This window comes from Dunckerocampus dactyliophorus, chromosome 1 (genome assembly GCF_027744805.1).
Source record: "Dunckerocampus dactyliophorus isolate RoL2022-P2 chromosome 1, RoL_Ddac_1.1, whole genome shotgun sequence".
Taxonomy (NCBI): domain Eukaryota; kingdom Metazoa; phylum Chordata; class Actinopteri; order Syngnathiformes; family Syngnathidae; genus Dunckerocampus; species Dunckerocampus dactyliophorus.
The window spans coordinates 34,139,039-34,155,591 of NC_072819.1; the positions used below are offsets into that span (position 1 = coordinate 34,139,039).

General features: G+C 43.6%; 1 protein-coding gene across 3 annotated transcripts; it reads left to right on the top strand.

The window, feature by feature from the left end:
• Positions 1–5,316: 5,316 nt before the first annotated feature.
• On the top strand, positions 5,317–13,897 carry b4galt3 (UDP-Gal:betaGlcNAc beta 1,4- galactosyltransferase, polypeptide 3). Of its 3 annotated transcripts, none has more exons than XM_054794282.1 (8): positions 5,317–5,558; positions 6,020–9,103; positions 10,294–10,529; positions 10,767–10,957; positions 11,333–11,455; positions 11,647–11,781; positions 12,504–12,608; positions 12,698–13,897. In XM_054794282.1, the coding sequence occupies exons 2-8, from the start codon at positions 8,821–8,823 to the stop codon at positions 13,047–13,049; spliced, it is 1,425 nt and encodes a 474-aa protein (XP_054650257.1). In that variant the 5' UTR covers positions 5,317–5,558; positions 6,020–8,820; the 3' UTR covers positions 13,050–13,897. The 3 variants fall into 3 exon arrangements, with proteins under 3 accessions (XP_054650257.1, XP_054650266.1, XP_054650275.1); XM_054794291.1 differs by having other exon boundaries at positions 8,602–9,103; XM_054794300.1 differs by lacking the exon at positions 11,647–11,781.
• Positions 13,898–16,553: the final 2,656 nt, after the last annotated feature.

Here is a 16,553-nt window from a genome sequence, read left to right on the forward strand (position 1 = left end):
ATCAATGAAGCATAAAGATATAAACATGTAAAAGGTTTGGGCTTTCTAATAGTGGTACATGTATGCTGTACATTTTACCTTTATAATCACATATTTATAAATTATTGCTGAGTTATGTTGAAGGGGATGGGTTTTGTGCAAAAAAAAAACCAAACAGCTTATTTGCAGAGAGAAAAAAAAGCTACCAAAATCTGCAAAGCTGTGTGAATGGTGTATTGTAAATGTGTGGAGATCCACTATGATGCAAACACACAAATCTTCCTGGCCTGGTTATGGTTATGGCTATGGGCCACATGAGCAATTGCCCAGGGCGGCATTCTCTTGGGGGCGCAGTGGGAGCGGGTAAAGAAAAAAAACAATTTACTAAACAATTTGCTCATCATTACGGAGCCCCGGAGAGGACATGGAGAGAAAAAAAGAATGAACTTTTGCGAGAGCCCGCAAAACTTTTGCAAGAGAACGCAAAACTGATTAAAAGACTGCGGTAAAGTTAGAAACATGTTATAGATCAAAAAAGTAGATAAAAACACCTGGATTATGTTTAGAACTAGAAATGTATATACGAAGCAACAAGTTTGTGAAAATGGACTTTTACATAATTTTTATTAGGTTGTTAATAAATTCACTTCTGTAACGTGTAGAACCACAAAACTCACCTCACACATCAGTGACACCTTCCTGGTATTACTACAGCAATTAGCTTGGGAAATGTGTTAAAAATAATTTTTGGGAATTTTATCATGACTATTGTTTAATGAAATCACTTCTGTAACATGTACTTTCAAAAGAATCAGTTGTCATCTGTCAAGAGAAGAACCACAAAACTCACCTCACACATCAATGGCCTCCTCCTCCTCCAGCAAAGACTTTGGGAAAATGTGCTTTTAAATAATTTTGGGGAATTTTCTTAAGAATTATCGTTAATAAATTCAATTCTGTCACATGTCCGTTCAATAGCTTCACTTCTGTGAAGAGTCGGACCACAAAACTTACCTCTCACATCACTGGCCTTCTCCTGTTCATACTACAGCAAAGACTTTGGGAAAATTGGATTTTAAATCATTTTGGAGAATTTCTATTGATATAAGTTCAGTTAATAGCTTTGCTTTTGTGAAAAGTAGAGACACAAAACTCGCCTCGCACATCAATGGCCTTCTCCTCTTCGTACTGCAGCAACGACTTTGGAAAATATGTGCTTTTAAATAATTTGGGGGAATTTTTATTGTTTAATAAATGCAATGCAAAAAATAAATAAATAAATAAATAAATAAATAATAATAATGCAATTGTGTCACATGTCCGTTCAATAGCTTCACTTGGCCGTTGATTTTTGACGTGAATTTTGTGGTCCTGCTCTTCACAGAAGTGAAGCTATTGAACAGACATGTGACAGGATTAAATTTATTAACGATAATTCTTGTGAAAATTCCCCAAAATGATTTGAAAGCACATTTTCCAAACTAATTGCTGTAGTAAGAACAAGAAGGAGTCACTGATGTGTGAGGTGAGTCTTGTGGTTCTACAACTTACAGAAGTGAATTTCTTGACAACCTAATAAAAATTGCCCTAAATTATGCAAAAGTCCATTTTCAAATTGTTGCTTCGTATTTACAGTATATTTGTAGTTCAAAACATAATCGAGGTGTTTTTATTTACTTTTTTAATCATACATACTTTTTTTCTAGCCAACGACGTCATCTATGACCTTCCAGGACAGCCAATAGCTACTTTTCTTACTGAGGAGTTGGCAACATTGATGCCAACCGCCATAATACAGAAGAAGAAGAAGACATTTGTAGACGGTCCCTGCGCTCCGGTCTCGCTGACGGCTTCTCATAGAGATCAATACAAGTCAGACTGCACAGAAGACGGCTCATTTGTTAAAAACTGGGTTGTAGCTGTTTGTTTGTGTTGTGTTCCCTCGCAAAACCCTTTTACTAGATAACGCAAAACTGTGTTGCGAGATCTCGCAAAATACTTTTGCGTTCTCTTGCAAAAGTTTTTGCGAGCTGGCGCAAACATTTGTTCTTTTTTTTTTAACCCCCCCTTTTTTTAATCTCCATGTCCCCTCTGGGGCTCCGTACATTATAGACTCAAGTCAGCGCATTGGTGTAGAAGATGGGCGCCCTTTACAGGCGAGATACTCTCGCCCCCATGCTGCTCAAACGTGATCAAACGTCCAGCACGTGATGTGGATCAAACAAAGCAGTAGCGAGGGGACGGGTGCAGCTGGGCCGCTGCCCTCAGGTTAATTACAACGTAAAAAAGGTAATTACAACAGTAGTTGCTCAAAAAGAAAACATATTTAATTGTGAATATTATATTACTTATATCGGAGACCAAGAAAGGAGGGAAAAGGAGGGAATTTTGAGTCGGTTTAGCCTTGACTGCTAGTTGGGTGACGTGGGGGATGATGATAAAAGTGCCGTTAATTTGTGTCAACAAAACATGGAAAAGACAAAGTCAAAGTCAGAGTCAAAGCACAATTTAGAAAGAGGAGGAGGAGAATCGGGTAAAAGATAAAGGCATCACTTTATGTACACCACATTATGTGATGTATACGATCAAATAAGCTAACGATACTTGGCGGCTATAGACTAACTGCTGTTCATTTGTTTTCTTGACTGAGAGTTTTAATTGTGTAAATGTGGATTTAAGTCAAATGAAATTTAAGAGGAGCGTGTGAAATATTTTGGATCACCTTTCTGCATTTTTTTTTCCCCTGTCTAAATCTAAATGCCCTCACGTGCTCAACAGATTTACTCTGCCAGGGAAAAGTGTCCCTTCCCCTGTTATACAGAATTTATTTGACTTTGATGTTTTGTTATTATGCAAATTTGGAGCGGCTGAACTGGAGCAGGAGGGGATAGAGAAGAAGAGAAAAGAAAACACAGAAAAGAAAAAAGAGAAAAGAACTGGCGAGGAGGAAAGCCAGCAAATGAGCAAGCGGCTGGGCGAACAGGCGAGCAGGTGGGCGAACCACCACACAGCACCAACCGACACCCGCGGGGCAGCAAATCCCCATAGAGGGAGTGGGAGTGCCGCACCCCCAAGTCGCAGGGAGGCTGAGCACCAGAGCCGAGAAGGCGAGACCAGCAGCAGATCAGCCGCCGGACCCCACCATCAACCAGAAGCCAAACCACCCACACGCCACTAGAATCGATGGCGTACCACCCGTGCACCAGAGCCCCACCCCCGACAAGCCCACAGACAGGGGAGGCAAAGACAGCGGCCCAGCAGAGCACAAAGACCAGCAGCCACCAATGCCCAAGCGCCCGGCAGAGCACCAACCCCCAGCAGGCTCGGCCCCAGGGCACAAGCCCTCACCGCCCCCCATGCGGGCCATCCGTAGTACTGACACTGCCCCCCAGAGAATGCCGAATCCGTCCCAAGTGCGCCGAGGTGCCCACGGCCCAGGTCAGTCCAAGGGAAGCACCGCAAGCTGCCCCCCCGGTGCAAGCCCCGGCATCAACAGGCCCCAACGGGCCACCCCAGGGAAGAGCAGGCGAACCAGACAAAGCACCCCACAAGCCAGGCCACCCCGGGTGAGCCACTGCGCCGCAACGGCCAGCAGACAGGTCCACCGGCCACATCCCTGATCCCGGCGGATAGGTGCCGCGGAATAGGCAGGAGGTACCTCAATCCAGCCCGCTCCACCCGTGTATGTGATAAGGTGTGATTGTGTCTATTCTGCAATTAAAAATATAAATAAATAAAAGAGGAAAGCTCTGAAGAGCTGGTCTGTGTGTCCCTGAGGGGTGTGTGTGTGTATTTATATGATAGGGGTGTATGTGGATGATAGCTAATGATGCAATTAAAATTGGGGCACAGCTGAAGCACGGTGGGCCCCTCACCTGCCAAGCCCCCCCAAACCCTAAGTGTCTACTGTGCGATTAAAATTGAGGGGCGACAGGTCAGTGGCATGGCAGGGGCAAAGGAGCCTCCGCAAGGCAACTCCCCTCCCCCACCACGCCCGACCGTAGACCACCCCTCAAAGTCCTATATGTATGTATGTGAGCTGGTGCAGTGGGACAGGAAGGACGAGGGCACCACAAGCCCACACCCCAACACCGGCCAAACTGAGCTGGGGGGTGGGGGACCAAGGACACATGACCGACAGACCACTCACCACAGCACAGGCTCGGGCAAGCCATGTGCCACAGAACACACCACAGGCCCTACCCGGCACACCAGGACGCCTAGTCCGGTCCACCCAAACCCCCAGAGGTGATACCCCCAGCAACCCCAACACCACCACCAGAACAGCACGAACTGCGCCCACGTGGCACACACACACAACCATGACTGGCAAGAGAGCCACACCACAGACCACAAGAGAACCCGGCCCCACATAGAGCAGCACGGCCACACCCACGAAGCATGCAAGACAGCCACCACAGGACAGCACCCACGAGAGGAGCGACCCCCCGCCGGACGCCGAAGCACACGCCCCCGCCCGCCCTGCCACGCTGCAGACCAGCCATCACCCCAACCCCCGCCCATCCACCAACACGCCAAGGAAGACACCCTGGAGGTGGGCAGACAACCTCCAGCCAGGAAACAGAGACTAGCCAGACACCAGCAAGTAGCAGGGACCACCCGCCAGCCCCCTGCCAGACCCGCCCCCAAGCCCCCCACTCCCAGTCACTGGGAGTACAGCCACAAGAGCTGGAGGGTAGCACGCAGTCCCCACACGTCACACATACCAAACACATAAATAGATAAAATACAATAAAATAAGTAATAAGTTCCTTAAAAAAAACAATAAACTCTTTGGGATTCTCACAACATATAGTATATTTTTAATAAAAATGGAGGTTGGTTGGTTTGGGGGCGGCACAGCTTCGGTCCGTCCAGGGCGTCATTCAAGCCGGAACCGCCACTGAGTGGAGCAAAAAATGTATGGTGAAATCTTGCAAGCAAGTAAGAAATCAAGAATACTTCTGTAAAAATCAAATGAGGCCAAACATATGGCATGTTATTAATCGAAAAATATGGTTAAATAATAAACTATCTACATATAATTGCGGTTGTTGTACTAATAAACTGCACTGCATCATGTTTATACTTTTGTGTGGGTCTTATGAGAGGGGCAAACCACAAATACACATATTCTTTAGTAACTATATGGACATCTATTGGCATTCACATTGAACACTTCTTCCATTTATACTCATATTATTAGATCAAAGATTCGTATCTATAGCTATGGGATTAGCTGTATAATATTGTGTGCTCTATCATTTTCAAAAAAGGCGCTTAATGCGTCAGGCAGCGCGATGATGCAGCCCAGGACGCCGAGCGCACTGTGTTGACAGCGCCGACGTGCTGCCATGCAATTGCGTGTGAGCGCGTCTGCAGCCGTTCTTAAGCAGCAGCCGACCGATTTCACCCCCAGATAAGCGGTTAGGAGGCGGGACGCGAGCAGGAAGACGAGGGAGCAGCCTCCGCAGCCAAACTGCATCTTTTGGTCCGTCGCCTTTTTGGGGGGAGGCTGCGGCCTGTGTATTTTCAGCGGAAGCCTCGGGCTGGATTGAAAATGTCGCAGCGATATGCTGGTGAGTGGGCCGGTGCAGCAGAGCTTGTAAACTGGCTTGAGACCAACGAGCTAAATCATACGCTTCCAACACTGCGCGCTGTTGATAGGCTAATCACCTGCAGGAGGGACGTTACCAGGATGCGCATGCAGTGCTTTTCAGATTCGCAATTATGTGCCATAACGGCTGCCGTGTGACAAAGATCGTGAGTAGTGTGATGAATGCAGAAAAACCTAACTTTCTCTCGCATGTAATTGTTCCGACTGACAGAGAACTGTGATGTTGGATTAATTTGATCTGCAGGCATCAACTCCTCAACTCGATGCCTGCAGATGCCTACCTTCATGGAAATGTCACCTCTGACAAGTGTTGTATTGTACAACATGACAGTTATTTGTGGCTGCTTGACGTTACCATGCTTCATATTAAGGTTGCAGCAGACTTCATTATAGTGCAATCTCAATAATTTGCATTTTTTACAGGGTGCATGAAGATGAAAGGAGGAAGAAGGGATAGGTGGAGAGAGCACTTCCTGTCACACAGCAGGTTTAATTAGACACTTGGAAAGGCAAGTGCTGTGCCCTGTTATGATCATCAGCAATTCTTCTACTTAAAACTAATAATGGGGATACATCCTCTGACAAGTCTATACAGTCATTAAATGAATTTCTTTTTTAAAAAGTCCAGAAAACACATAAAACAATGAGCTCATCTGAGTTGAACCATAGTAAGGCAGATCTCATTTTAATTTAAGTGATTTTGTATTAGACATCAAATGAGCAACTAGTGACCCTCAGTAGAGCGCAGATGTCCATTAAGGTTGAACTGTCAACATTCAGTATATTACGAGGTTCTGCATTATGAACGGACAGATTGTGCCACGTTGTTTCTGTGGTGGACTAAGTGGCGTCAATAGGTTTCAAGGACAGGTGAGGCTTAGCCTCCAGGAGGTGCTGCAGGTCGGGTTGCCAGGAGTCTCTTGAAAAACGGAATCGTCCCGTATTTAGAAACAAAAGTACGCATCCCGTATGAAAAGGGACGCACTTAGTCCCGTATTACCGCGAGACTCAAAAATAGTTTATAAAATATCAATGGAAATAATTAATGACACTTTATATTTATATTTACAGCGAACTTATTCCCAGCCCTTTCTTGCTCTGTCACTAATGACAGATTAAAACAGCAGCATTCACCAGATTTTACTGTATGTTAGGCCTTTTGTGGCAGAAGGTGAGCGTTCAATCCCCAGCCAGGGTATACGCAGGGTGTCGGGTGTAAACACTGTGACGACCCCTAACAGAAAAAAGTTCAATTACAGTTTTTTTTTTGTTTAGTTTAGTTTTTAAGTGAATTTCCGCAAAGTATGATTCCTTATATATAAATGGAATATTTTCGTAGCTAGAGCATAGAAAACCTGTTTACAACCTTCTGACCTCTACATATATGAAGGTTGTTAGAACCCTCTAGACATGAAATAACACCCCTATAGTCAGCTTTACACTTGTATTAACCAATAAAGATATCCATCTATCCATTTTCTATGCTGCATATCCTCACTAGGGTCACAGGAGTATGTTGGAGCCTATCCCAGCTGACTTCAGGCAAAAGTCTGGGTACATCCAGGACTGGTTGCCAACCAATCACAGCCAATATAGATATAATAACAGAAAATAAGCCATTTAAGACATACTGTAAATCAGACTTGTGCTTGTGTGTGTGTTGCTGTAAATGTGTTCAGGTGCTTGGGGAGCTCAGTGGGGGTGGGGTGGGAGTACAGGAAGTGAAGGTTTGACTCAAATAGTATAAAAATAGTTTCACACAAATAACAAAAGGCAAAAGAAGAAATCAACAAGCTGGTAGAGGTGAAGACAATCGGGTCGGTTGGCCCTGCCAACAAGTTGTCCCTTATTTATTTTGCAGGGAGTTGGCAACCCTATGCACAGGACGTGAGAGAATGTAGCACATGCGCACAATTATTTACAGTACATAGCTGGGGCTAACTAATAGCTACTACCAGCAGTGATGAGTACTTGCGTTCTTGAAACATTTTCTTATTCCATTGTTGTTCTTGGAATGGATTGGATAACGATGCACTGAAGGGACTGACAGATGCATGATCATATTTAAGTGACTAATGAAGGTTATATGATTGGCCAATGTTTTTGGCCATGCCTGTATGGAATACAACCAAATTAGCCCATATTTTTTGCCATGACTGTATACTAGTATAGTCAGTAGTACAGGTTGGTAACGGTATCGATTTATTATCCACTGAAAATGACACAACACAAAGCCACGATTGTCAGAATAGCTGGCAACACAAGTGAGTACCAAGGCAATTGTGTTGTTGCCTTCAGTCAAGCATTGTGGTGGTAGTGTCAGTGGCTGCTGGCACCAGGGATCTATGATTCATGAATTCCAATACGGTTTGTGGCTGTCTAAAGCACGCCGGTGAGGTATTCAATATAATTTAATACAATAATATCACGACAAAAAGTTGGTGATGTATACAATTGAATAAGCATAACGATATATAATAAAACTAATATTTTTCAAGACAGGCAAGACTACTCTCGGACAGCTCCAGTCTTCTTTCCTTGGAGTACTCCAGCAGAAAGACCCCGAACAATGGCCAGTCATTTTTTTTATCCCATTAGCCCTCTTCCTTCTGTCTTGGTATGAGACCCTCTTAAGTCTCCTGTCTAGGATTGTTAACTGATAGTCTTTCTTCCATCGCACTTATGGCTCCATGGGTTCCTTAATACGTGATTATGTTAAAACCTCCATGTACATTTCCATCCTTAAGTGTCATTCTAATTTATGTAACCTTTTGCCTCACACACAAAGAATCCATACTTTATAAACTAATCAACCCATCTTGTTTCTAACTATAAATTACAAAATAACTGGACAATGTCTGCACATTTTTTTTATTTTTGGTCTTAGCAGCAGTCTATTCTTTGCTGAGTGTGCTTAGTCAACTTGAATAAGTAGGTGGGAAAGTTGGAAGAACAACTTTGTGTTTTGTTGGTGAATGTCTTCCTTGTGTTTGTTGTGAGGTCAGGAGGTGATGGCAGTCCAGACTGAGCTTCAACATGACTACCACCTGTTCCTGATGATGGTCATCTTCCTCGTGCACACCTGAGTCTTCACCCTGTGCTGCCCCTACAGTCCTCCCTCTTTCTCTCCTTGCTCATTTCCTGCCACCCCCACCACTTGGCTCCATCCCATCACTGCTCCCATCCTGTTTTCCTGTTCAGAAGCTATCCAAGCTTACTTTACTATGGCATGCTGCGGGCGCTCTCTGGACTCCCCATGCACATTGGCTTTGCTGGTGGGCTTCCAATTCGCCTTTGTGCTCTACTTCTCCCTCGGGGGCTTCAAAGGCTTGGTATCCGTGCTGGTTCACACCACAGAGGCAGAGTTTGATTACTCACGACCCCACGATGTTTACACCAACCTCAGTTATCTGAGAGCGCCACCTCACCCACCTTGGAACTCTGGCACCGGACCCCCTGCAACGGGACCGCCGCTGGCAGATTGTCAGATTGTCTCTCCACTGCTGGGTGAGTGAGTCAATATTGGAAACACAGTTTGAAGGCTCAGCTGGTAGACAATGTCGCTATGTTCACACGAACACGCATATTTTCAAAAACGCACATTTCCTCCACCCCGGTGCTAAAAAAACATGTCCATCCACACGAGTGTAGTTTAAAAAAAAAAATGTCCACATAATAATGCATTCACTGGCTGCATTGCACATTTTAGCCAACCAGAAGCCTGAAAAAGCTACCACAGCTGACTTGATGGCACATTATAATGCATTATAATGCCTCTGTTCATCAAAATAGTGATATATTAGATACACAATGACATGTACATGATCTTTAAAATCAGCGCTCCCTGACATGGAGCTCAAGAAACAGCCTGGTTTTTAAAAATCACCTGTGTGTATTATAAGGCGCATGCACTCCATACCTGTCAACATTTGCATTTGAAAACATGCTTTAAGTAGTTATTATTAATTTATTAATTAGTTATAAATTATTATGAATTATTATAATAATTATATTATTGATTAATAATATTTATAGGGTTTTTGGCAGAGATGTCTTCATGCCCATCCATCTCTTTTGTGCTCTTCATTGGATTGAATCATGTGGCATGATGAACTGTGCAACCAACAGTGTTTTACTGCTGTAAAACTGTTTTACTGCTGTACTTTTATTTTGAAGGCCTGACTTTTAACCTGCCGCAGTGTTACCAGTGTTAACAAAGTGCCAAAGTTTGCCAAGTCGTTGCGTAGACACAGCTGCCGGCAGTACCAGAGAGGATTTTGTTTTCATGGAAGCTAAAATATAAAGGACAAATATAGGAATGGTAGGATGGCAGAAAAGGATGGCAAAATACGGCAGTTTATTGGGGAAAACGGAAGGGTTGACAGGTATGATGCACGCGCGTCTACCGCTGCACGAAATGAAAGCAACACCCGTAAGTTAATAACTTCTTAAATAAAGCTTGTATGAGATAATGTTGCATGTTTCTTATGACACAAACCAAAAAGCTGTCCACACACACACGCTGAAGCCGGAGATTTTGAAAAATCTTCACTCTGGCTGGAGTTTTCCAAAAGCTTTGTTTTGCATTGCGTGTGGAGTAGAGGCCAAAACACATACTGTAGAAAAATATCCGTTTTGTGAGGACATAGTGATAACAACTTAATACAATAAAGTATCTATCTATCTTTTCCCCACAGTCGGGCCTGTGTCTGTCCATCTGTCCTCGCCTATGACTTTGGAGGAGATCAGACAGAGGAACCCGTTAGTGTTGCCAGGTGGACGCTATCGTCCACCGGACTGTGAACCTCGGCACCACACTGCCATTGTGGTACCTTACCGGAACCGGCAGACTCACCTTCGTGCCCTCCTCTACCACCTCCATCCTTTCCTGCAGAGGCAACAGATCCACTACAGCATCTACATAGTGCAGCAGGTCAGGAGGTTCATGACCTGATATCACTATATTAACATTAATTCTCTAGCTGTCAACATGTTAGAGGGTTTTTAGTTTTTTTTTTTTTATTGCAATGGAAAGTAACTTTATAAATGCGTGGTAGTTGTGGTGTACAGGATTCTAAAGCTACAGAATGTCCAGGGCGAGATGAGCCCACTTTTCAGCTATTTCCTTTCTCCATGTTTTGAAAATATCCTCCATGTTTATGCCTTGCAGTGGGGGAACAGCACCTTCAACCGAGCCAAGCTGCTGAATGTTGGCGTGCGGGAAGCCCTCCGAGATGATGACTGGAGCTGCATCTTCCTTCATGATGTTGACCTGCTGCCTGAGAATGACCACAACACCTACACCTGCCACAAACAGTTTCCTACACACTTGTCTGTGGCCATGGACAAGTTCAGATACAGGTAGTGGCTCACCGTTGTGTGTGTGTGTGTGTGTGTGTGTGTGTGTGTGTGTGTGTGTGCATAGCATTTTCTTCTTTAGTTAGGAGCAAAAAGTTAAGCACACGATGAGCATGAAATGCACTATTTGCATTTGCAAAACCCCTGCTATCATTGGCATAATTTATAAGTGTTGAGGGTGAGGGAGTTAGGGTTACATTACTAAATAGGAATACAGTACAAGTTATTTCTGTACTTCAACACAAATGTACCACATAGGGCTAATTACTGGATTCAACGGCAGCAATAGAAACAGTATTGTGTATGTATGTGTGATAGTGTCATTGGATTGTCATGATATGTTATAATCAATGCATGTTGGCATTGTAACCCTCTTAGGCTACCCTACCCACAATATTTTGGTGGGGTGTCTGCAGTGACCCCAGACCAGTATATGAAGATGAACGGCTTCCCAAACCAGTATTGGGGCTGGGGTGGAGAGGATGATGATATTGCTGCAAGGTAAAAGACTTTGAATGGCTTAACTTAAGTCATGATGCGGACTCATTCATTCATTCATTTTTGCTTTGCACACTCATCGTATCTTCTCTTTGTACTTTCACTACTGCATGTTTCTTTGTTTTTCACTGTCATTTTTCTCTCATCTTCAAATCACCTCCCACTGCTGTGGCATTGCCGTGTGTCTCTTGAAGTGGCTCAGTGAGTATGTTTGCACGGGCGGAGCTGAGTGTTGCATCATTTTCATGCTTCTCCCTTTGCTGCTCTCCCTCGCCCTGCTCTCTGAATGCATCACATGCAGTCAAATCCAAACGTGAAGTGGTGAGCAGGCAAGTACAGCCAAGCAGCAGCCAGAACAATTACATTTGTAAAGCTAGAGAGGTACTCAGTACAGTGCAGACCTACATCAAGATAGACAGATTATTGCCAAAGAAGAGTTACAAGTTGGGTTATGAAATCAGAAAACACTATTCACACCAAAAGCTAAGGTACCACAAATGTAAATTACCTGAAACAGGTGTGAGGCACTTCTTTTTGCACTGATTTCTTTTCACAGCGACACTCCACAAAGTAATAATAAGACATAGGTGACTGAACTGTTTGTGACGATGACCTTCATATAGCTGAAAGACCCGGCTCCATAATACAAACCCCAGCACTAAACTACAACAAAACTAATGGCAAAACAAATACCAGGTGGCAGAACATGAGGAAAGCTGGGAAGAAATTCCTCACAGTCCAAAACGGCAAATATCAACAATTCATGGGGGACTTGAATACCAAAAGCTTTGCAGACAATGTGAAAAAAAGCTTCAGCATTATCTCTGCTTCAGTGCTTCACTTCACAGGTATTTGCATGCTGTTTTATGAAAGTTTTGACACATGGAACCCTGTGCTCCTTATACCCCTAATATATAAATCAGCATTCCCCACATGAAAAAAGCACTTGGACTGTGGAAAGGACAACCTTATCTTGAACAGAATGTATCCTAAACCTAAATGAGAGACTTCAGGATTGATATTCTGCTGTTTGTCTTGACTGCTCATCCAGAGTGCGTCTGTCTGGCATGAAGATTGTGCGCCCCCCAGTGGCCATCGGTCATTACAAAATGATCAAGCATAGAGGAGACCGAGGAAATGAGCAAAACCCACGCAGGTACAATTTGTACACACAACTAGCCTCTGAACAACAAAATCCATAAAAGCTGACCTGTCTTTAGACGTAAACTGCAATTACCATTCTAGATTCGACCTTCTGAAAAGGACCAGACTTAACTGGCGTTCTGACGGCCTCAACTCTCTGACTTATGAGCTCCTTTCAAAAGAGATGGAGCCCCTCTACACTAACCTCACTGTCAACATTGGAGAAGACCCTCATCAACCTCTAGGGAAAAGTACCACCCCTGTGCACCAACGTAGCGCCTCAAAGACCGGAGCCATGGACAATCAGGAGACAAAAAGTCCAGAGAGCAAAGGGTCTGTGGTGGTAAATGTCACCGTGAGCAGACCTGAGGGTGTGGAGACAGAACCTACTCGGACAAAGGCAGCTAATGAAACGACACAGGGGAAAACAAATGTGCATGCATCTCACCTGTAGCACTGAACGGCATCCCGGCTGAAGAATACACAAGATGTGGAAGCAGGACACGGTGGTAGACCAGTTATCTCAGCTCAGTGCAGGTTTTCGATGCATTGATTAGGGAGCCACTTGGTTCCAGGATGCTCTCTGGAAGTAGATTGGGGAACAAATTAGAGAGTGACTGATTTTGTAAGTGCAGCTTCATGCAGCGTGCTCCTGAAGAAACTTGTGCCTTGTCTCTTTTAAAGCGCTTTTATAAACTGGTACCAACCTGAGATTCATTTGACCTCTCCTGCCTTGTGGCAGATGTTAGAAAGCAGGGAGGCGAGACTTGAACAATTTGTTCCAGAACTGCTGTTTTATATCGGTGTGCATCAAGGTCACTAGAGATTATATTTATATAGAGAAAGGTCTTTATTTCTTTACTTATTCTTGGTTCAGTCTGCTGCCTCTCTTTTTCAATTTTAGTTTCTAGACAATCAAACCATAAGGGAACAGAAATGTATTCTATTACACATCACTAGCGAGGTAATATAACAGCAACAATTGGAATGTCTGTCAGATAATTATACACTTGGCATGATACAGTATATGTTATTGATTATACTCTCGTTACATGACAGAACACTGCTTCTTGATATTATCTGTGGTGTTACTGACTGGGTATGGCAGATCATATTTAGGGCTCATTACTACCTAATATCTAATGTGAGAATGTTGCTGTAGTGACAATAGACCACTGTGTATAAGGCATCTCAGTATATTCTTATGCAGAAGCCTCTAAATGTATAAATAAACATCTGCTTCTCTTCATGAATTCATCATGACAATAAGACATGAAGTAAACAATCCATTTAGAAAGGTAATGTAATCATTTTACTTATTTATTTTGAATGTATCTTAGCAGTTATCCGAGGGGATGCATCTGTGTTCGTGTGTAGGGAAATGAATTGAATATGTTAGCTTGCTGCATTTATTGCTGCTAATGGTTCACCGTATGAAAACATCTGTATGAAATGTGATGCTTTTAATTATGGCACGGAATTATTACGCTAACAGGTACGGAGTCACTCATGAGCTCAAAGGCCGAATATTGACGTGATGTATCATTGCAGACTGTGTCCACCTCCCTCATTGTGCCTCATGATAAACAGACATTACAGGTGTCCTGCTGGGTTTATAATGTGAGCTCCCTCAAGTGGCGCAGTCAGGCAAAATGCGAGGAGCCTAGGAATGAATGAAACTGCAGTGTGTGTGACATGAATGTTAAGTATTAATGTTCACCATTCACAGGTTTCAGCCAATCAAATGTGTGCATTGCTCTGCGTGGAGGCTTTCTTATTTGCATCACAGGATAGATCCTGCCAGTTTAAAGCTGCAGACATGCATATTGCCGGTTCGACTAAAACAACATGCTGAACATCAGCTGGATATAATTTAATAAAAGGAATCTATGTTTGACAAGTGAGAAAGTGTATTTTTTAAAAACTGGACACGTATACCCTGCCTTGACTGAATAAAAGTAAATCAGCTTTTCGCAACATATTCATTTAGCATACTTAGAAATTTGTAAATATTTAGGATACGAGTATTTTCCAGAGACAAAACAACTATATGACATGAAAAACAGGAAGTATGGTGAAAGATACAGCTTGCGGACGCACTTGGACACATCATCAGTCATGTAACCTGGGGTCATTGGGTGTTCAGGTGTTTCAACATCAGACACACTCACCCAGGTGACCCGACCAGGGCTGATCAGACCCCGGCCTGTGTCCCAGCAGCGTTTGCCCATGGATACGCCCCCTTGATCCATGTGGCTTTCTCTGCGACTTCAGTTGCAGCCCTGATTGCCTTCCTCTTTGCCTCCCCGGTGAGCCCCAGCACTGTGACTACTCCGCAGAGGGACTGCCCTGCAAATCCCCAGCAGCCCACCTCCAGCTGTTTTCAGCATTGCCTCCTGCTCTCATCCACCAGTTCCTTGTACTTGGCAAGCATCCTCTCCTTGGCCTCATCCATTCGTTCTTCCCAGGGAATTGTGAGCTCCAGAATGATCAGCTGCTTGGTGGAATCTGACACAATGATCATGTCTGGTCAGAGATGTGTAGATGTAATGCTGGCTGGGAACTTCAGCTATTTGCCAAGACCCACTTCCATTGCCAGTGAGTGGCTGTAGTGAGGACCCCTTCTCGCCAGCTTCTCGCCGGCTCTGTGGAACTTCATGGTCTTTAGCTTGTGATGGCCCTTGATAGTGTTGAAGGCCGTGGGGACAGGATGCTGTCTGTTTAGCCCCAGACTTGGAGGTTGGCTGGACTTGGTAGGACATCATAAACAGCCTGGACAAAAAATCTGATTTGATGGAAGTCTGCTTTCCAGATGTTAGACCAGGTGATCTTTCGTTGGCCTATTTGAACGCTTGCCATCTGCGAGAACAGCGCATGTATCCTGACTTCACTGAACGTCGTGCTACGAATACGCTTGTTTGAATATGCTTGTGCTTCCAAGTGCTTGAGCCGGTGACGACTGCAACCGGGTGTGACGTCACGTACAACCCAGCAGTTTCTATACCCAAAATTGCCATTGCAAATGTACTAATTGCAGCATAATAGGAAGGAATGACTTATACCTCCCTTACAGCAAAACAAAAATATCAGTGTGATCATCAAGGAAGTTTATATGCAAATGAGCTGACATCTGCATAGACACACAATATGAAATTCAGAGTATTCCCAGGTTATTTCTCAGTCCTTTTGTCAATATTCAGACAATAACGAAAGTGACACCGACTCAAAATCAGAAATATTGTGATTGATCGTGATTTTTATTTAAGTGCAATATTTGCTAAAAGAGACCGAGAGCCTATTTTATTTTCATTGAGGTCTTTTTTGTTTGTTCAAGTTAATTTATTGAAAAGCTCTTGAAATTCAAAATACTATGTTAAATACTCTTGAGAAATTAAAATTTCTTGCTTTTGTACTCGCATTAATATGCCATATATTATCATTACATTAATTTTAAAAAATGGTCTCAAAAATGATGTTGACAATAAGACTTTTCGGTAATAATTTGTAGGACAATTATTTGTTATTGTGCCAGACGTAGAGATAATGAAAGAGGAATTCATCATGACGATGAACAGGCAAAAATGTCTCTCATTGTCTTGAAATCCCTACTTAAATCTTAATGAAGAAAGTGTTTGCACACACGTGCAATGCTGAGCCGTGTCATTCTGAACTTCACACATCAGTTCCTTCCAATTCCAATTCATGTAACTCATGTGCTGTGAACACACTTAGAAACCTCCCACACCATTTGAATGATAATGTTGATGAGAACTGGCCACTAGAAGATTAGCAGTCAGCAATCAGATAATCAACACATTGCTGTGAAACCTGCACACAAACCTGTTACATCACTGCTAGCCTGCGTGTGCTATGTGGGCATGAAGAGCAGGATTAAAAAGTAGGATATGAGATCATACTTACAAATAGACAGTGATTCCAATCCCCCCACCCCACCCCA